Source organism: Streptopelia decaocto (genome assembly GCF_964273445.1).
Source record: "Streptopelia decaocto genome assembly, chromosome: 3".
In the NCBI taxonomy this organism is placed as follows: Eukaryota; Metazoa; Chordata; class Aves; order Columbiformes; family Columbidae; genus Streptopelia; species Streptopelia decaocto.
This window is the reverse complement of record NC_138656.1, coordinates 63,344,806-63,367,601: the sequence shown is the minus strand read 5'-3', so window position 1 is coordinate 63,367,601 and position 22,796 is coordinate 63,344,806. Positions and strand designations below refer to the sequence as shown.

The 22,796-nt window shown below is 38.7% G+C and overlaps 2 protein-coding genes across 2 annotated transcripts in view; one reads left to right on the top strand and one right to left on the bottom strand.

Annotated features, from left to right (window-relative positions):
- LOC309437226 (A-kinase anchor protein 7-like) overlaps positions 1-22,796 on the top strand; it is a 90,262-nt gene that overhangs the window by 25,259 nt on the left and 42,207 nt on the right. The window contains 2 exon segments of the mRNA XM_082047365.1: positions 1,724-1,836; positions 13,089-13,233. Coding sequence (XP_081903491.1) covers positions 1,724-1,836; positions 13,089-13,233 — 258 coding nt within the window.
- MSH5 (mutS homolog 5) lies at positions 6,286-8,721 on the bottom strand (the record flags this gene model as incomplete). Its single annotated transcript, XM_082047364.1, has 1 exon — positions 6,286-8,721. One exon carries the CDS (start codon positions 8,719-8,721, stop codon positions 6,286-6,288), a length of 2,436 nt encoding a protein of 811 aa, XP_081903490.1.

Below are 22,796 nucleotides of genomic sequence, written 5' to 3'. Positions count from 1 at the left end.
GTGTGAAAAGCTGCACAACAGCTTACTGGAGATTCAGTGCAAATTTAGAAATGTTTCCTGCAGACACAATTTAAAATAATATAAGTAGGTAAGCTGTACTTGTGTACAGATACATAACTATAGATATATAGTAGACCTATAGATCTAGATATATAAATGTATAGATTTAGATACATAGGTAAGCATCTGCCATAGTAATATGACCCCTATTACCATTGTGTAAATGCCTCACAGGTTTTAATCCAGTTGTCCTTTCAGCATCTGCTGAGTTAGAATAATTAGCTGGGCTAATTCTTTTTCGTAAAATGCATCAGCATCATATAAGTGAGGAGTGAAAGCTGAAAGAGAATTTCAAGTGGGCCTATTTAAGAGATGACATTTGGGTCTTTGATTTCCTTGGCTTCTTTAAAAATCCCAACTTTAGTTCCATAGACTGTGGAGCCTAAGGTTATAAATAATAGGCAGCAGAGAAAGAGAAGTGAATTTTGCTCGCTAGGGCCCATATGGATAGTCTGAGCTTCTTCTAGAACTTGTCTGTTGATGAAATAACACATAAACTTGTAAAATCTCTTCATAAGTGTGATTTCAAAGTAGCTCACTTAAGGTGTTCCTCAGTGTAATGCATTTTTTTCCAGGTGGGAGAATAAACCACTGATCTTTCTGTTACAGCTGAACTATCAAGCCAAAAAATATTAAAACTAAATGCAAATACATGGTTGTTGTATGGATTGATTAAATTCATGTGACAGGACTGATTTATTTTTTTTTCCCCTATTTTGATTTTGGTTCAAGGGTAGTATGGTCAGTTAGACCTACACCTAGTGAAAAATTGCAAGTTGTATTTGCAAAGAAAAAGAAAAGATTTTGCAGTTTGCCTGTTTTTCAGTAATAGAAATATTCTACTTACTGGTATTTTTGCCACAGTTTTTGTCAATTTTATCTAAATGGATTTTTTCAAAATTGCAACAGATTTTTTATTTAAAGTATTTCAGCTAAAAGAAATATGGAACATAATTCAAAAGTTATACTGAAATTTATTTCCAATAAATGAAACATTACATTGGGCAGTTGAGTTGGGAAATACTAAACTACGTCAGTGTAGTAGAGTTGCTTTGGCCTGGGCTGTAGACAGATAAAAGTTTACATTAACAACAGGAAATTGAAATGCAACAGTGAAGCTTGAAAAAAAAACAAACCAAAATCACCAGCATTCCTGATGTTTTCTCTAATTCTGCCATGTAAATCTAGTGCCAGAATTTACAGCTTTCAATTTCAGATTTCCTTTGGTCTGGGTGGGAGATTACCCAAATACGGATAATAGAACTCATTGCAGAATAGTGTTTTTGAAGAGACACAATTCTGTTATATACTCAGAGTTTTCCTGAAGTTTCCAGAACTCTTCCAGTGAGAGTAACTCCTGAACAGTTTTAGTGTCAAGTTCCTATTTTGACAGCAAGAGCAGACAGCATGGACAGCTTTCTAATTGCTGGTATTTTAGTAAAGCAAATTTTGTGACCCATATTAACTGCAAATATAAGACTATTTTCACACTATTTTCACTATGTACCTTTGAAGTTACCTAGAAATCTCCCTGCTTTTTGGCACTCATCATCTCGTCTTTTCCATGTGGAGGGGCTGTGACTCATATTACAGTAGAAGGCTCATTTTTAAGCATTCTATCATGTAATATCTTTGTACCTCTACATTGTTTCTCACCCCTTAGATACTATGAAGAAGATATTTCAAGAAAAGGGCATTTTGACAGGGGAAGAAAGAGCGTTTAAACCACATTTGACCTTCATGAAGTTGTCAAAATCAACACAGCTACGTAAGCAGGTGAGCTCACATTTCACATAGCTCAGCAGCAACCTAGAAAGTTTAACTGGAGATCAAAAAGGAGTTGCTTCTGCTGTAGCATCATACTTTCTACTTTGTAAGCAGCTGAAGAGGTAAGACTTGAAAAGACTGATTTTTTTAAGAAATAATTAGTACATATACCATATAAACAGGAGACCTGTACTGTACTTTAAGTTACGATCCTTGATATTCTCAGTACAGTAATATCATGGTCTATTTTCTTTCGTGGAACTAGGCAAGACCACAGGATGAAAGTACTTGTCCAAAATCACAGAATTATTATTAGGATGTAGATTATATGCATGTAGTTTGTTTGGATAGTTTTGTTTTGTTACTGTATAGAAGAAAATAAGCAAGTAAACAGTGTTTATGTTTGGATTATGCATGATTATGCAGACTGTCAGTTCCCTCTATTGAATCTGCTTTGGTGAATTTCAGAGTAGTGATGAAACACATCTTCTGTATTCTCCCATGCTGGCAGTTATTTCTTGCTTATTTATTAGCTTTTTTGACAAAAACCGCAAATACATAAAAATAGTTTAAAACTGTTGTGCTAAACATACAGAAGCAATACTAGTATATCTAGCTTTTTATTTCATACTAATTTAGCAGTAATATTGTATTATTTAACATCAGGTATACCTCCATAAATTTCTTTTGCTAACTTTGCATAGAATGTTTTATGTGATCCTTTAACATTGACCAGCAAAATAATTTTCAGAAGAAAAAAATATTTTAAATAAGAATTAAAGTACTTAATATAAATATTTTAAGTTGATTTTTTCCTTAATACTAGGCATTAAAGAAAAATACATTAAAAATTAATTAGAAATAACTCTAAAAAATGCCCAAAGTGTACATTTTAGCTAAATAGTATTGTGAAACCAGTTGGAAGAAGGCAGTGAGATCTGAGATACATCAAGAAACTTCAAGGGCACATATACATGCTCTGAAACAGAAACAAGGACTTGTCTGCAGGTTGTAGGTGGTATATTACAGGTGTTAAATTTGTAAGCTCACATAAGCTTTTGCTTGTATTAACAGTTGTTTTTTTAAACACTAATTTTAAAAATCCATAGCTGTTCTAGAATATCAGCTGTTCAGTAATTTAACTGTTTGTTTAAAACATCCAAGACAATCAGGGTGAGGTTTTGGCATTCAGGTTTTTGGTTGTTTTTTGGCTGTTTGTTTTGTTTATATTTATCTACCTTGCACGAACTGCTGCTAGCCAGGATGCATTACTTTCTGTGTTCTGATATTCACTGCTGCTGACAGAACCAGGTCAATGTCATTCCAAATCATCTTCCTTAGTCCTCCATAATGCTGGATAATGCATGTGGTATTGTAAAGATACACTGTATAGAAAGATATTATGTATTAAAAATCTGTAAATTATTTTAAGAGGAATTTTTCTCTGTCAATCCACTGTCGGGCATAAGCACTGGTCTTTACTATAATTTTTTGTTTCATTATGTCCATGCATTTCGGGAGATAGCTTCATGCATTTACTGAAAACAATACATAAAAATATGAAACATAAAAGGAATAACTTTTGTAATACATTTTAATATAATGTTTAATCGCATTTTCAGATCATACAACAGTATGAGAAACAAGAAATAGGGAGTGGATGAAGATTACATGAGAATGCATTTAGAAAAGCAATACAACTGAAGTTGTCAAGTACAGTTCACAGCTAAAGGTTTATAACTATATTAATTTTTTTTTAGGTCTCAGTTTTCTTATTTGAAGCAATACGCTGCTAAGCTGCTCCCCTCATAATGTCATGATGTCCCCACCAAAATTATCTTTTTGGGAAAAAAAAAACATCTGTTTTTCAAACATTAATATAGCTACAGGCATCTTCGAAATGTGTATATTCTGAAAAGATTTTCACTTTCCTGAGTTGTTGCTGATATTTACATAGCAATGAGTTTGAGAATTCAAAATCAGTAAAGATCTCAAGAAATTAGCTTTCCACTTCGAAGGCACAGCATTAAGCTAAAAATAGCAAATGCAAAAAACTTGGAAACAGACATTAATAAAGGAGAAAAATGTGAGATAAAATGGGTCATAAAAGAGCTATCTGGATTACTATACCCCCTTCGGCTTCTCAGGTTAAAGAACTTACCTACTCAGAAGTGGGAGTAACTCCTTCTTCATGCTTATTTGGATAATTCTGAGATCAAATGTGCAACTGAAAACTTCCCCAAATATGGAGGTACAGTGTGCCTCTCAGTGTCCTTGTGGAAGGAGGTAAAGGGATATAAGTTACTTGCACATGTTTAACTATTTCCACAATTGATTGTTGGCATGATAAGAATCTTGGGTTACGATCGTTATCTTCTATACAAAGAACCGAATGAAACAATGAAAGAAGTAACTGGCGTTTTGCACTTGAAGATAACATTTCTATTCCTGCTTCCCTCACGAGCCTCCTATGTTGCCACAGGTCAGTCACAATCCCCTTGTTTTTCATTCTTCCAGACTGCTGATTATTTCAGGGCATGTTGTGAAGCACACTTAATAAATGCTGCATGACATTTGGAGATCCTTCGATACCTAGTGCTGCCAGAACTGCAAATGCTGGGAAATGGATTTCATGAGCAGAAGATGACTGACAGCTAAATTGCTCTGATGGCATCTGCTTAATTAGTAAGGGGCATATCCTTAGCCTAGACAGTGGTTAACAAGAAAAAAAGCCAAAAATATAGTTTATTAATATTTAATATATGAAATTTTCTGTACAGTATATCTTCAGAATGCTCTGTGTATAATTAGCAAAAGATAATGTATCAATGAGAATAATCCGTTTGTACTTTCAACACTTCCAAATGTTGTACAAGGCCTGATTCACTGCTGCTGGTCAACTTCAATGGTAACATCGTCAAGATACTGGATATTATTTTGCAGACAGTATTATTATGACTGCACTGGAAATAGCAGTAAAAATGCACGATTCAGTGATTCATTCTTGTATTTTTAATGTAAATTATGTTAAAACTTTTGACACTGTCCTAGTGTCATATAGAGATAACATAAGGTACTTCTTTTGTAATAGTAATTCCTTCATCATAAAGAAGAAAATTCCACACTGAATCAAACCCAAAGCAGTGTCTCCAAATTCAGATCTTTTTGATGTGCACTCACATTGATCTTTTTGCTATCTTCAGCTAGACCTATCAGATAAGATATTTAAAGTGATAATTACTTTTTTCTCATGTAAATTTTCTCTCATTTTATATCACATTAATATTTTTGGCTTCTTGAAATCAAATATAGCTGAAGAGAGATCTAATGTATCTGCTGATGTCTCTTTTTAGCCATACTGTAAGCAGTTACAGCAAGTTTTCACAGTCAGACAATAAGCTATCATCTCTCTTCTATGTTACTTAGGTAAGGAATCTCAAGCACTTATCTTGTTGGAGGAGAGGTTATTTATTACTTCTACCGTACTTACATATCATGTCTTCTGTTTCTTTAATTTGTTAATGAATTTTTGTTGCATATGCATACATCAAATACCGTGTTCAGTAAAGATACTGTGTGACATGAGAAGTGAACGGGAATCATCCCCTTCTGGTATTGCTCCTTTTAAGTTTTACTCAATACTCAAAAATAGAATATAAAATGTGAATTTCTGTCTTACATCCCTAGTATAGTTATATGTTTCCTAGATTTGTAATTTTATTTATACCCATATGGCATAGATACATAGTTGTACCATATAGAACCTTATGAGAAGAGAGTGATTCTCAGTAGAACCAAGGCATTTCCTCTGTTGATCAGTCCCCACTGATTCTGACCTCCAGCATTCTTTGTATAATAATTCCTGGGATCTCTGGCATTTTGGACAGAAATGCTGGTAGAAGACAAGCTGCAGAGCTCATTAAATCCCTCTGTATTTCAATTTATCGCCCTCTACATCAGCAGTTTGTATTGTGACAACTGTTACTTGTTGATTTGGGAGTCTGAGGCACATACTTACTTGGAATCTTTGATGCTGACCCTAAAATGGCTGAAACAATCACTTTGGCACAACATGAAACAATAAACACTTTGTTTTCACAGTCTTATGAAACGAGCAGAAATGTTTTGTGATTTTTCTACAGAATTTTTTTAATCTGAAGATCTAACAACAGGGGTAGAAAATGCACAAACAGGGTGACGCAACAGCTGGAAGAGGTTCTTGAATTCTCTTATTTCAGTCTTACTGCTTTCACATCATACACCATATTGCAGAGATATGTAACTAAAATATTTGTTTTAAACAAGAAGAGGAGGAAAGGGCATACACTACAGACAGTTTGTTAAAAGCTAAATGTAGTGTGAGGTGCTAGTCATAATGATCAGTTTTTAAAATTACCAAAGTGTCCTACTGAACATGGTAGATGGCGAGGTAATCTATGCCTTTACACATACCCCCTGTTACAGGACTGAGGCCGCCAAAGGCAGCACCTCTTTACGCATGAACTCTTCTAAGTCCACATGGGGATCATCAAGGTCCAGGCGAAGAAACTTTTCCACAACAGACCTGGATTTTTCCATCCGATCTCCTTTTGAAGGATGATCAATACGTTTGATAGCCTTTCCATTGCGAAGCAATTCTGACACTTCCACTCCTCTTTCAATAATTTTGGCTGGCATTCCTGCTAATGCAGCGATGTTGGCAGCATGACTAACAGTGGACATGCCCTGCTTGATCTGATAGAAAAATATCAACTCGTCTCCATCTTGGTGGGTCTCCATGGTCAGGTACTCCAGTAGAGGTGTTTCAGGCAGGAGTCCTAGCTGCATTAAACTGTGAAAATTAGTGGAGACAAAGACCTGTGGACACTGGGTTCCTTGACTGATCCAATACCTCAAGACAGCAGCCAGAAGGGACAGGCCATCCAGCGTGTTCGTTCCTTTACCAAACTCATCAATAAGTACCAAGGACCTCTCTGTGGCATTGTTTACTGCCTTGGCAACCTGGTTAAGATCAATCATGAAAGTAGAGAGCCCTACAGAAACAGATTCCCTACTGTGGATTCTTGTGTAAATCCCATCAATTACTCCAATCTCAGCCTCTGCTGCGGGGACATAACTGCCGATTAGAGCCATGAATACAATAAGACCTACTTGCTTTAAGTAGATGCTCTTTCCAGATGAGTTGGGCCCTGTGATGATCTTTATTCGTCTGGTAGCTTCACCAGTGTTCACAGGATTGGCCACAAAAGTCTTTGCACATAGTTCCATGAGCGGATGTCTTCCATCCTTGATGCGGAAGCCATGGCGGTGAGTAAAGCGTGGCCGGCAGTAGGCATTCTCCCGGGCCATCACTGCCAAAGCCAGCAGCACATCTAGGTGTGCAGTATACTCAATCACACTGTTAAGCACTTCAGACTTCTCCAAGATCTTGGTCTGCAGCTGGTGCATAATAAGTGTTTCCTGGTCTCTGATCTCACAGTGCAAGTCGCCCAGCAGGCTGTCTAGCTCCTTAGTTCTAGCACTTCTGTAGTGCAGTTTATCCTCTGATAAGAACATGAAGTCCAAGCCTTCAATTTCAAAGTCACTCTTGTCCACCATAGTTGGTAGCCGTGGAATGGAGAGAAGGAACCCGATTAAAGGAATGTAGATCACACAACAGGAGGGAATGTGGTTGTCTAAGGTCTCCAGTTCTTTTCGTGCAACTTCTGTAAGGAAGTCTGACAGTCCCATCAGCTTTCGTTTCTTCTCATCAATGGTGGGATCCACATTGGGTCTAACAGTGAAGCGGTTCTCTGAGATGCTGCCTTCAAAGTCTACCACTTTGCTGATTAGAGTAGCAATGTAGTGCAGATCATCAGTGAAGACACGTGAAATAGTCTGAAAGAGTTCAATAGTGCTGGGCAGAGAACGACATGTGTCTCTAAGGCACACTGCACTGTATGCTGTCTTATAGAGTGCTTGCCAGTCACTAACTTTTGTGTTGGAAAGAGTCATTCTCTTTAGAATAAGAGGCACATTTTTAATATTCTTGAGGCAACCTTGAAGAGTGAGGACTGTTTCATGGTTCTGAGCCAGCAGGAAGAAGTGGATAACATCTAGCCTTTTGTTCAGCTCTGTCAGGTTTCGAGTAGGTCTTGTGAGCCAGAGCCTCAGCAGTTTTTCTCCCCATTTGCACCTGCAACGGTTTAAAATTCCATATAAACTGAATCCTTCTTTTAATCCACTGGACAGCTTGTACACAGAAGGATGGATATCACTTTTAAATATCTGCAGGACAGAGTAAGTGTCTTGGTCCATACTCACAATATCTGTCAGCACAAACTTTTTAAATGCCAAAATAGGAACAGCAATAGTGCTTTCTTCAAGCTCAACTCCAACCCTTCTCCGGTCTAGGAACTTAAGGAGTCCCCCTAGGGCTCGTATCATGAGTGGGCTCTCAAAAGGGATGACTGAGGACAAGTAGAGAATTTTCTCTGTTGCAGTCATATGAGACGGGATAAATGGAAATTGCCTAGATAGGATTCGTTGCTTGCTGACTTCTAGGCCAAAATCTATGTTAGGAAACAGAACAATTTCTGGTTTTCTGGTATTGTTGTCACCAGCAGTAGCTGTTAGGTTGGCCAAGAATTTGGCAATATTCTGGTCCTGTTTTGCACTGGTCACTATGCATTGAGGATTAATTTCCCCAATCGCTTTATGCAGTAGCTTGAGGTCTTCGTTATCAGGTGTGTCAGGCATGAAGTAAACTGAGCAATCTTCTGTATCATAGTAAGTAAGTGCAAGCTGCCCTGCATACCACAAAACAGACATGTGTGTCTCAGAGCCCTCTTGGTCCTCTTGTTCGGGCCCAAGCGGTGGTGGCAAGGCACAGCCCATGACTGATGTGGCACTCATTCTGTTGGAGAAAGATATTTTTATTCATCAAAAAAGTTCTGAGAAGTAACTGTAATTTATAACAGCAGGCTAACACTCATTCTTCCAACCCTGGGGAAACTAAGATGCCACCAGGAGTTCAAGACAGACGTTACATGTTTAAGTGAAAAGATGGAGCCGGTAACTACAGCCGCCATCTTGTTTCCACGCAAGGTATAACAGAGGTAGCTACCAGCAATGTTGGAATAGTTTTACAGTTTTCCTTTGTATCCTTTATTTAAGTAAGCATATAGGTATGCCCAAATACCCATCAGCACAGTAATGTACATACATATGTACATACGTGTACAAAATCACCCTCATGCAGAGGCGTGGGACACCCGTGTACACTGACCACAGATCCTCACAACAATGCAGCCCCATAAACTGCTCATCGTTTCAGGGTCCTACCCCAGTATGTATGCAGCACCGTCACACAGTACCAATTTCTATACCAGTACATAACACACTGCTGCAGGGATCAACCCTACCAAACAGTTTCATCTACAGAGTCCACAGTCGCTGTCAGCAACCCACTTCCAACCCTCTCCCATTCTTCCCCCTTACTCACTCTCCTCACCACAGACGGGCAGTTCGTCCCGGCTGCCGCGTCTTCTTGCAGCCCCAAAATTGTATTTTGTCCCACTTTCCCCTCCTCCGCCAGGTGCTCCGCGCTCCCTGCGCTCAGGCCCCACCCCGCCGCCGGGTCCTGTCAGGAGGGCGCTGCACTGTGGCGCCGCGGCCGCCATCCCGCCCCCGCCGCGCCGCCCTTAACCAGCCCCCAGGTGACCCCGCAGCCGGGGCTCACCGCCGCCCTCTCCCCGCAGCAAGTGCCTGCAGCCATGCGGGGAATGGAACTTCAACCTTACTGACGCCTTCCCGGCGGAATGGGAGCTATCCTCTCCTCGGGGCTCAAGCTTCTCCTCCCGGCCCCTGTTCCCTGCCCGGCGGCGGCTTGCTGCCTCCCTCCCCGGCTTCCTCGGGGAGCCGCGCCGAGAGGGAGGGACAGGAGGCGGCTGGAAGGAGCCCCCCGAGCAACCCAGCTCTCGGGCCGGCAAGGGATGCCAAGCATCTGCTCCCATGTGGCATCTTCATGACCTGCCCCTGCACTGCCTTTTGGTGCTCCAGCAGGACCCATGATACAGGCTGCCAGGCTCCCCACAGCTCACCTCCTTCGCACATTGCGGCTTCTGCAGTTCACTTAATGAGCTACTTCGAGCAGCTGTAAATGAATCTTCATGTGCAGCCCTCGCCTTCAGAGAGCTGGACGTGTGATGATGGGAGCTGGGTGTTTTGGCTGTGGGGTCTGGCACATGGAAGCTGAAGCTGCTTGGGCAGGGTGTTGGGGCAAATGCTGCCTGCTGACAGCAGCCATGGGGACTCCAGCCACCTGGAGGGTTTAACTGCAGGCTGGGAGTGGCAGGCTGCACTTTCCCATCTGCATACAGAGGAGGCACAGAGACTTAACAGATGTGACAGGGCTCCTAAATGCTCTCTGCATGGTGCCCTGCCAGTCTTGCAAAAGCTGCACTTGCAGTGCCTCTCCAGGCCCACATTATACAGCCATGTCCCATTCATTCGTAAGAATGATTCCTCAAGAGGCAGGTGTCTTCCTCTTCCGAGCATCAAACACTTCAAAATGGCCTCTGAAGAACTCTTGTTTCTCACTCTCTCCCAATTATATAATATCTTTATAATCAGCATCTGTAACTTTCCCATGTGGAAATAACTCCTCTCTTTCATCTCTACCGTTCCAGACCCTTTCAATTAAGAAATGAACCGTGACCTTCCCATGCACCTGTATTATTTCATCTTTTCACATCTCAATACAAACAGCGCTCCAGAGATTGCTCCAAGTTACTAAAAATATCAGTTTTCCCATGGCTCCTTTTCCAAATATCTTTTAGTAGCACATCACAAGCATAACTCAAATCCTGAGCATTCAACATTTGATTCACACCTTACTGATCTGTTTTTGACAAGCAACATCCCAGCCTTTTGTAAATGCTATTTCTTTATTGGAGCATGAAGTGGTGATTTTGATATTTTCCTAGTTTTGTTCCATGAGTACTCAAGGCTTCACATTTTGACAAGTGTTCTCCTGGTTGAAAAGGACTTTTTAAAAATACTGATTGATGTCTAAATATATTTCAAAGAACTGTCAGCCAAAAAGCAAAGAATGATGTTTTAATTTCAAAATAACCTTAGTACATAAGGACTAATCGAGCTCTGGAATATCAAATTTTAAATAATGACAGTGAAACTGGAACAAATGAAGTCTCCCAAGGAGGTCACATACCTGAAATGAAAAGTGTCCACCACTAGATGTCATCGTTTCAGAGATTAAGGAAACGGAAAGACATTTCTGGCCTTCACTAAATTAGACTTTAGAGAACCAAATGTGCAGGTACTTACTCAAGCAAAGTGCTTTTGGAATCAATAATTTTGTACTTAAGTAAAAGCTCAGTAGACATACCAACACTGAGCTCATCTTGCATATGAGTAACTGTAAATGAAGCATCACAGGAAAAGCATGAGCATGGTGCTCAGATGAACGGATACAGTGTAAGCGTGTGAGGAAGGAAGCAGCCCTTGGCCCCTTTAGGGTGTCTGGTGAGGGATCTTTTCAGTGCAGAAGGGGATAATAAAAAAAGGAGGAAGCCCGAAACAACACTTAGAGAGACACAAACCTGACCAACATATGATAAGGGAGGCAGTAGCAAGAGGCTGATAAGGGCATTTGGAGTGTGGGGATGTTTATTTCAGTATGATTATCTGCTTGAGGACCTTGTCAAATGAGATGGTAAGGGAAAGGTGGAAGCCATAAACAAAATATACAGAGACACAAGCCTGTCAAATATAGCAGACAAAGACCAAGAAACAAACCTCATCAGTCACACTAGTTGATGGGCTGTCAAGAAACCTCAGGCAAACTGGGACTTTGCAGCTGTTGGCGATGTAAAGCTGAGAGTCCAGGGTGTTGGGGCGGGGAAGACTGCGCAAATGGATGGGAGATGTGCAGTGGAAGGGGATGGGGAGGAACAGGGGAGGAGTGGACAGAATGGGGTGCAAAAGGTGCCAGTTGTGTGTAAAATGGGGCTGGTGGGTGCACTTGTCTGACTGAGCTGGTGTACTGGGTGCTGGCTGTTGGGGGCAAATGTCTGGATCTTTCCCAAACTGTGTGTATATGAGGGCTGCAGGTGTTTACTACCAAAGCTCAAGCTGGACCAGTCAGCAATTGGGATGCCCATGGGGTGGTTGGGGGGGCCTGGGAGCTGGGCTGGGGTGCCAGCCAGGCAGAGGGGCCTTGACGGTGCTTGGGGAGTGCACAAATGTGTGTGTGTCTGTAAACCTGGAGAGGGTGATGTGCGCACCTGCAGCAGTGACCTTCTGTCTCTGCCAGGGACTGGTCTGCACTTGTGTCTTGTGTGAGCCCTGCATGCAGGTGCTGTTGAAGGCAGCAACTTGTCTGTGGCAGCCTGTGTAGCCACCATGTCCATGTCCTCTGAGCATGTGTATGTGTCTCTGGGACGTGAAAGTAGCAGGTACATCCATCAGAGACCCTGGGTCCCCGGGCCACTGGGCTGGGCTGGAGCTGCTGGAGGCAGCAGTCACTGCTAATGTCCCTTAGCACATAGTAATGATTTTTAAAAAGCAAAGAGCATTATTTTGAGTTAGATTGAAGGAGAAAATATTAGATTTCTACAGAGATCATCTATTTTTATTGAAAATATAATGGAGTGAGAAATTCTGAACTCTTACAATAACTACTGAAATGAGGTTTTCTGAAAACAGCCTAGTAGGATATTTATGTTTCACTTCATATATGCAAAACAACATAATGATAATGATATTATAAATTACTATAAGTTTTTAGATTTGCTGAGGTAAAAAGCCTAGTGCTAGTTAAATAGAACAACATTTTCCTGTTTGGTGATTCTAAAGGCCCAGAAAACTGCCCTTGACAAACATTTGAGATTCTTCCTTGTAGTAGCATGCCCAGCGATGACAGCAAGAGTAATTTCCAGTTACATGTTCCATTAAGACTGTGGCACACCATTGGAAGTTAAAGCAGTTGGAGCATTGTGTATGTTGACTTGTGTCCTACAGGACTGAAGAGGGAGGGATAGAAAGGAGGTGTCATGACACTTTTATTTCCTTAAGTTCTGCAGCAGACAGTGCTTGACTAAAGCAGAATGGGCACATTATTGTTTTGTATTCTTTTTGCATCTTGAAGTAGTTTTCCATCCTAAGTATACCTGTGGTTAAAATTAAAGCTGTAGGAATTAAATATGAAAATTAGGTCTTCTAGTAGAATGCCTAATTGAATTTTATGTTGCTATTTAAAGGTGAAAAAAATTGACTCAAGCCTGTATGAAGATTTTAAAAGCCATTATTTTGGAGATGAAATCCTGCACCGCCTAGATCTTTGCTCCATGTTGAAAAAAAAGCAGCCAAATGGTTACTACTACTGTGAGTCCTCTATTGTTTTTGGTAAGTCTGTCTTAATTTTTCTGTTATTAATATATCGGTTTTGTTTGCAAATTATGTGCCTGTGAAGCCATTTTTTTCTGGAGTGTATGTTACATGATTCTTATAGTAACATCCATGGAGTCTGATGGAAGGCTGTCCTTCAATCCTGCCTCTCCAGGAACATTGTGCAGTGCTACAGTTCACGTTCAACTGTCCGTCTCCAGAACCCAGTTCCATTTCTCATCCTAAAATGAGTGTTTAAATCAGTGAGATTTTTTACTCTCCAGAGCTGCTCATCTCTCCGATGGCTCTTAAAACAGCCTGTGTGACTAAGTTAGATTAGACGCAGTAAGTATAGATGAGTAAAGCTAAGTGAAATGTCTCTGGTTTGGCAGAGATGTGACCTTACTTGGACTGTACTCATACACAGAGAATTTCAGTGGTACAACAGATTTCATAATATCTGTTCAGAATACCATCAAGACTTTAGACATTGCATGGACATCTTGCCTAGTCTATAGACTAAGAGACTATAGGATAATGGCTTGTACAATAAACCTCTCTGTGATGAGTAGTTTCCAGTAACTGATTGTGGATTTGGGGCTGCTATTGGTCATGTTAAGAACATGAGTTAAAACACTGTAAGTGGAATAACTAGAGAATGTTGAGTTTTTTTTTCTTAAATGCAGTCACCCCTTTTAATGCAGGAATGTACTGTGTGATGTGTTGGGAATATCTTCAAAAATACCATTCCTGCACCTGCAGATCTTTAAGAAATCAGATGGCATGGGAAGGTGGTCACGTAGCAATACATCAAAATACAAAGTTTTTTATAGTAATTGATTTTTCCACCTCTCCTAATTAGACTGATTCTTTATATATGTCATGTTAGAGGTGATTCTCAAAAGCCAGGTTTATAGCAGGGAACAGGTCATGGTCTTTGGAGGTCAGTCTATATTTTTTCGTCTTTGTACTGGTACAGCTTGCGTTTTATTGTTTGGGGATTATTTTTTTTTTCTGCAGTCATGTCAAAGGTTGAATGTGGTGGTGTTGGAAGACGTGCGGCACTGAAATTCATACTAGAAGTTCATGTGTTGACTTAACTTTGTCTTTTTCCTTTAGAAATAGAAATTTAGAAATAGAGCAAAACTCTATAGGGCATGTTGTTAATGAGCAGTAGCTCCTTCTCAGCAAGAATATGGATGACAGTCTTAATAAATTTTAATAAAGTCAAGTCTTAACTTTCACCTACTTAAGGAAAAGAGAACATCTGTTCTTGTATGGATCCTCCAGTAATAGGAAAGAAACATGAAAAATCTTTTACAAGGAGCCTCAAAAACAAAAGGCTGACTTAAAGACTACGATAAATTTGCTCTCGTGTTTTCATATACCTTACAATATTTTCTGGATTTCTGGTAATAAGCAGAAATATAAAAAAGAAAAGGCAAAAAAAGTGACCGGAATACATTCCAACAAGCAAATTTTTCTGCGGCTCTAATGTTTCCTACTCCAAAGCATTCTAGTCTTCGTAATGAAAATATTCGTGACTGAGGAATGATCATATCCTCGGAAAGAAAGAACAAAACATGCAACATCAGGGAAATCTTCCAAGACTGTTGCCATCCCAACTAGCTGAATAGAAACATCTTCACTGGAATCTTTCCTTGTGTGGACAGTTTTAAAAGAAATCTCCATCTTCAGCCTTAAGTAATAAGGAACCTCAAAAAGAACGAAACTTATGTTTGATATAAAGATACATCCTTAGGGACTAAGAAATCTTGAAAAGATAAAAACTTCTGTTTCTTATGAAGATACATTGCTATGTACTAAGAAATCTCAAGAAGATGAAGACTTTATGGAGGTACCGTGTCCATCCCAAGTTTCTGCAAAACCTTTAAAGCTATGATGAGCATAAAATAAAAGGAAAACTTCTGATCCAGACACCTTTTCTAGGTGAGCTAATTTTGATGGAAAGATCCAACTTTCAAAGGCTTATAATTGACAGGAATACATGTGAATAATGCATTACACTCTTTATTTCCTAAGCACATACTGTTTTTTTCTTATTAATGAAAACTATACTTGGTTAACAGGCAGGTTATACCTGGTTATACTTGGCACTTCATCTGCTGTTTTTCGGATGCTTTTCAAGATCTGGATTGTTTTATTCTTAATGCTATAAAACCAGCATTATGTTGGAGACGAAGGGTGTTCATGGACAGTTATTACTGCTCCTAAAGTCCTCTTGTTTGGACTAGTTTTACATGAATGCCACTATTAAAATTTAGTGCTGGCTCCAGAATTCTGTGTAGGGCTTTGGTGACTATTTGGTTTTTACCTTGTGGGAACTTGTTTCCCTGTGTGACAGCATTACTGTTGGAAGTGCTCAATGGTCTTGAGCACTCTTTTGAGGACTTATGATTAAATACTTATACAATACTTTAAACATGTCAGGCACTTTGAAAATGCTGATTGCTGTTGATGTTATTGTTTGCACTTAGGGCCATCTTTATTTAGCTTAGGTAGACTGTTATAGAATAAATCAAAAGCAGTGCAGAGGAAGAAAGTGTAGGATGTCTGTTTAAATTAGTGGCAACCCTGTTGCAAAATACAGACCAGTCAAAATTAAAGTGAGTTATATTTATACATATCTATCTGTCCATCTAAATCTATTATCATATTTATTACCTCGTGTTATGCATGTCTCATAGTTATATCTGTGTATATATCTGTATATCTAGTTTCTTCTGTACATGTTTGTACATTCAAATATTATTTATGTGCATACAAATGCTTAGAAATTACAAGATAATTTAACGTGTAAAATTTTTCATTTGGTTGAAAATGAGGCTCCACTATTCACAAATATACTTCAGAATATTTTGGAGTATGTATCTGATTAAGGAATTTAGTAAATAACTTGTTACAAATAAAAGCTGTTTAGTAGTATATTTAGTATATATTGACAGTGTTTTTTTCCAAACATTTGTTTAAATCTCTCTTCTTGAACTTGTCTTATTACTGACATCTCAGAATGCTAAAATGAGGCAGTCAGTCTTTCAGCTGTCTTTGGAATATGAGTCCCATTAAATGGTTTATAACAGCAGTCAATCAACTGCTATTCAAAGAAAGAATCAGATGTTTGTTTGGCTTCAACTCAATCCTGCTATGACAATGCGTAAAGACTTTATGGCAAGTGTCATTTTCACAATCTGAACAGAATTCTCCTCTGAATTATTTTTACATGAGTACTACATCTGGCTTTCTCTAGCCATAGTATTTGAATTGATGTTCTTCACTGATACCACATTAAGAAAATGTAATATTATTATCTCCACTTTTCTCAGTCCTTTATGAACATAGATGCATCTTGCCCAAATACATGCATTTCATTTTTTTAATTTGGTACCTGTTAATATGTATTTATCTAAAGCCAAGAGGTGAAGGAAAATAGCTATATTGGAACGGTATTTAAATTACTTAATTTTTTTATTTAAGAGAAGACAAAATTGTATTTTAATGAATTTTGAAAAACATATTTTAATATGTTTTAAAATGTGATTTCAGTAGGATTTTTAGTAACTATAGGTAGCTAGGACATTAAAATAAAGGAGGGAGTTATTAATACATGAGAAATAGTGAAAACTGAAAATTGCCTAATGTGGACAAAACACTGTATACAGCTCTAGTTCCTTCTGTGTACTCAAGCAGTTATCTTCTTTCTCTGAAGTGCACAGAAAATAGAAAACCGGTATTTACTTTTTGTTACCTAGAGTTTGGGTCAAACGTGAGTGTTATGCATAATAATAAGATGAAAAAATCTAGAAAGGGATCAGAACTAATGCTAGAAACAGAAATCTGTACACAACACAGGATTGCATGCTACTATGGCTGACAGGTGCAACAACACATACCAGTCAGCTTCACAGCCGTGCATTTTAAAAGCACGTTTGGAAATATGGGAAGCATAAAAGCACGATAAGAATAAAGGCCAAGTGCACAGCAGGGAAACTGGCTGGGACAATGTGTTACAGAGCAGCATCCACTATGTTCAGCAGGGCCTGCAGACATCTGCAGCAGAAGATTTCTCTGCATCTTCATGCCAGGCCCACAGGTTGTGTTCTCAGGAGTTAAAGTTTGACATGACAGTGATGATAATTTTGAAGCTTTACTCTCAAAGCAGAGTTCAGTTTATTCTTTAAAACAGACAAACCATCTAGCTAACAAAGTGTCCTCCTTCAGACCACCCGCCCCACGACAGCTGCTGTATGCCATCTCAATCCCACAGAAGACCAGGGAATGCTGGAATGAGTTGAGCTTCTCAAGATACAGCCCTTCACCCGAATGACTGATCAGTTCCTCATCTCATGGTGAAAATGTTCAGTAGACCCTCTGGCCATCATGGAAGCATTACGTAAATCTTCTTATGTTAAATATGCCTTTAGCATTAAGTATTTCAAACATTTTCAGTATCCATTCATTAAGATTTTTGTAGACTTGTTTCAAACAATATGTTTTCTAATATAAAATGAGATTATAATCACATTATGAACAGAACACCTTACAAATAAAATTTATTCTTGCAGATTGCTGCTGTTAGGCTAGTTGAATCTTTTAAGTAACTTTTTAGTTACTTAAACTTTAATAGCCTTGATTTAGGATTTAGTGGTGCAGTTTATGCTTCTGTGTACACATACGCAGGTACGTCGCAAGAAGAGCCAGAGGCCACGAATGCATTGGAGAGAGCAAATTTTATTTTAGTTACCTATGTATTGGGGGATCTCCAAAGCAGCACCTAAGCTTCCAGGCACAGGTGACAGAGGCGAGGACACAGGCGCTGGTAAGTTCAGCCCTGCTGGAAGATCACCGGGCCTGCTGAGCTCGCCTGTATTTCAAGGCTTCAGGCAGGTGCAGCCTCCTGCTCTTTCTCACAGACATAGCAGCCTCCTGCTCTTTCTCACTCAGACATAGTGATAAGGTGCCTAAAGTTTCTCACAGGCCTATGTTATCTAACACAGAGGTTCTACTCATCAAGCACACAAGGTCAGTAAAACAATTAGTGTGATGTATGTGTTTTTTCTACAGACAGGTGCAAATCACTTGGGCATATTTACATTTAACTAATCTCCTCACCAAATCTTCCGCTATATCCCCATACAGCTTCCACATTACATTTGACAATGTCAACCAGGCAGTTGCTCAAAACCCACGTCTCAAACAAAGAACAAGATGCTTTTAGTGGTACCTTGTGTAAGAGCTCTCCAGACTGAAGATAGGTTTGTCAGCAATAGGTTTTGGGGATACCCATCAAGGAGAAGGAATCAAAAGAAAGAAGAATAGAAGAAAAGGCTCATCTGTACCTAAACCAGAAAATAGATACTATAATGTCACTTTATGAACTCAAAATAATGCTGAGAAGAAATAGAAGACTGAAAATAAAAGAATTGGAAACCACTTGGTAGTCAGACAGATGGTCAGATCCCTTGGTTTGCTCATTTTAAAAAATGCACTTATAGTGTCAAGCAAAAAATATAGTAATATTTCACCTTCATCATTAAGGAAGAAGAGGATTCATATGTAGTCTGAAGTATGAAGTTTGCCCAGTTTGTCTGAAATCTTTTTAAAGTAGCACAGGCTTAAATGAAAAGAAAGACTGCCCTTTGGCTCCTTTAGATACTCTTCTGCTTCTGTTGCATGCAGATGGTTTGACCCAAATGTGATTGGTTTTATTCATACAGCAATTAAATATTTTCTCACAGTGGAAATACCAATGATAACCAAATAAATGCCCTTTTGATTGTCCAGATCCTGCATCTTCCAAAATAACTTTTATCACGTGTTCGTTTCTTTTATTTTCCTTCTTACCCACGTGACAGTGAATCACTTCTTCTAAAATAATAATAATTCTTTGATTTTATCCGTTATCTGTCATTTGCCCTTCTTTCTTCTTTTTCTGTAATTTCAAAACACTCCTAGGTCTGTTTCTTTCGGTCCTTAATGCTTCTCTCCTTGCTAGTCTGTTTGCAGGCTAGCTTCTACCTTCTCCACTCTATTACATTGTGAGTAATCACTCTTGAGTTTCTCATATATCTATGGCACTCTTCCTAAATTCTAATTAATAATATGGCATGCATACTGCTTTTGGATAAAAATGTCTTGGGCATCTTCCCACGGGCTATTTCTTCACATTGGAAATTAGTAATTAATTCACTGTTTGTGATGAGTTTGTCCACAGCTGCTGCAATTTTGTGCATGCAGTATGCTAAATGACTCTTTGCCTACATAAAAAGCAACAGGTATTGTGTGCTAATCAGTAAAGTCTTTCTCTAAAGCATTGTTTCTTAGCAGAGTAATGTGGTGGAATATTGACTTAGAAAAACGATTCTTTCAAACATGGCAGAGAAACACTCACATTTTAGTCACAAACATAGAAGCCAGACTCTTTATGGACAGGGAATAGAAAGTGGCAATCCAGTGTTTTTGTAGACACGTCAAATATTTCCCATTCACTAGTGAGAACAGTGGTGGTCGCCTAGTGATTCCTTTTTGCTGGTCTTACATTAAAATTTGATGGATATTCTCTAGTGAAATATCTCATCTTGTATTGCTGTGTTGGGCAGTTTCTTCTGTATTTGGTAATTTTCTGCTATTGAAACATTGACCATTAGTGTAGCATTTTTCATGAGGAGAAAGCATTTTTATATTAATTTTGTAATACCAGTTATAACTTAGAAGCTATATTGAGAAATTCTATGTGTGGACAAGGAGGAGAACAAGCTGATTGAGAGGGAAATAACCAATGTAAATATGTTTAGAAAGTGGAAATTTTAGTTTCAGAATGATATTTCATTGCTTTGAGGACAAATTCCAATGTCCCTGACTTTGAGCTTTAATGTTGGCAAACGTGTAACAAACTTTTCATTAGAAAGTGACAGGGAGTTTTGAAGACAGGAACATGGTGTTTAGTATTCAATCACGCGTCTCCTAATACTGAAAGTAAGTAAAACCTTCTCATCATCTTCTGTGATTCTGTGATTCATGATTCTGTGATTATGTGGTGTTTGCTTTATTGTACGGGATCATTTTTTGCATTTTTCTTTAAAAAATACCATAATGTAATTCTGTTCTAAAGGCTATTGTCCTTTTATTTTTCCACAAAAAGGTATTTGAAGTAGTGATGCTGTTATGCTGTTCATGTCAGAGCTGTTATCAGTAGCTGAAAATACGTGAAAATAACATTTTCCACCAATGACTTTCAAAAATATGTTTAGACAATGGGATAAAACCAATAAATCTGACAGGAAAACACAAAAGCACAATTGACATCAGTAAGAATGTGATTCGTGACTGAAAATGTAGTTGAGTATGTAAAAAAGGCAGAATTCATTTTTCACAACATAACATAGTGCATTATGAAATACAATATAATAATGTCCAGCAGCTTTTTTGTATCTTAAGTATTTGTGCTTTAAAGACGTTTTTCCTCAAGCAGACTTTGGCATCCAAACAACTAACTTATTCCTAAATTTAATATATTAAAAATACATTGAAAATATGTAAAACATTAATTTCAACATATGTTCCTTGCAAAAAGTAATCAGACCACCTCGATGAGAAGTAAATTGAATATGTAATAGTCTTTCACTGAACAGATCAGTAAAAGATAGTTACTTTTTATTCTTAAAATTTTCCTAGCTAGGAGATTGCTTTCTTTGATATGTGTTTATTGTATAGTCTTAATATCAAACAGAAGGTATGTTTGATGTACCATAATTGAACTAAGCTCTTCTGCAGTTCCCGTGAGGAGTGTTTTTCAGTAGTTCAAAGGACATCGAGTGAAAGGAAAACCAATTTCCCATTGTTCAAATGTCAACTGTTTTTCAGTTGTTGATGGTTAGTGCAGACCCAAAGAGCTTATCCCTTGTGCTGCCTGGTTACACACAGAGAGTCTGCTGAACTGCCAGCTAATCCCTGGGAGGTGTTCTGAAGTAAGACATGGTTGCTGGTCAAGTAGAGATCAATACTCCAGGAGAAATACAAACACAGACATAAAAATTGAGTTGTTGAGGAAAAGGGCTTTGTTTTGCTTAATACTGCAACTTAGATTTCTCTTTCAGAACAGTACTTGGCAATGAATAGAAACAGGTGATAATTTCATTTCCAGTAGTTCTCTTATTCTCTACATAAAATGTTTTTTTTGCTATTTGTAAAAGTAGTTTCTTTTCAGTGGAAATCATTACAAGATAAAATGTGGCAGATTTTAATGAAGTATTGTTAATGTGGCACATCGTGTCATTTCTTCTTTCCTAGAAAGCAGCAATGTGCTGGTCTTATAGAAGCAGTAGAATGCAAAAACAAGATGACATCAACCACAAGCTAAACCAGATCATTATTGTCTTAATAGTTGCCTGCCAAAATTCTTGAAGTTTTAACTTGTTCTTAAACACATCAGAAAGGGCCATCACAGTACCTGCTGGATACATAATTTGCGATCTCCTGTTTTTCAAATGAAGGTCGAACATTTAAGATCTGAAGTAAGATTTGATGTCAGGAGGGAAATCTTAAGCACCTTTCTGTTTACAGGACACTTCCACAGGTCTGTTGGCTATGAATGGTTGGAGGGTGTCACTCATGAAGTACAGAGAACTTTCTGGGAAGATGCAGCATGCAATTCATAAACATGTTGCTTTATTGCATAGATTAAGAGTTTCTTAGTGAATTATGTCTGAGTCTGCCTGTGGGCCCTTATCTATCAGCCATCCAGCTGTGGACAGTCACGCATTGGGCTTCATCCCCCTGTCCCACAGCTTGAAAATTTACCAGAGGACATGGGTTAGAGTAGAACTGTTGTAGGAAGAATGGTGCCAAACGTTGCCATTTGCAGCCAATAATAAATGGCTGAGCAATGCATAAGAAATAACTTTTTGATGCTGCCTTTTGTGCCGTGTGAACATTCCTCTGCTGTTCCATTGCAAAATTAAATATGTTAACCACCATATCATAAACTATCTGATATTACTTAAATGGTTTAAGGTACCCCACTTGCTTTTGCTGAGGAACAGAGCAGGAGGGCTCGGGATCAGGTGGAGATGATAATGCTTAATGAAGTTGGTCGTCCTGCTTCTGAAGTGTTGGCACAGTGCTGAGCTTGACTTCTTGAGTTGGCACCACAGACTCTGCTCACCTGGAGTTGGGTCAGCTACGAGTACGGGAAGAGTAAGCTCTTCTTGTCCTCTCTAGACTGTGTAGTTTTCATTTAGGTAAATAGCTGAATTTCTGAAGTGCTGAGATGCTACAGCTGACTGGCATATACTTTTTAAAACCTCTGCTGTAACTTCGTGTTTTGCAAAGAGCAGATTTGTCTTAAAGAACTCTGAGTAACCATCCACAGCCTACAGATTACAGCAGAAAGTAGTTGCTGACTGAAGACTGTTTAAAAAACCTTTTACCTTTGAAATCACTTATTTAGGGAAACAGTGAAAATGCCACAATTGCATTTTAATACCTAGGCACTGTTGTTTAAGGTGTTTTGAATCAGAAACCCTATATACTGAACTTCATTGCTTTAATCAAGAGAACAAACA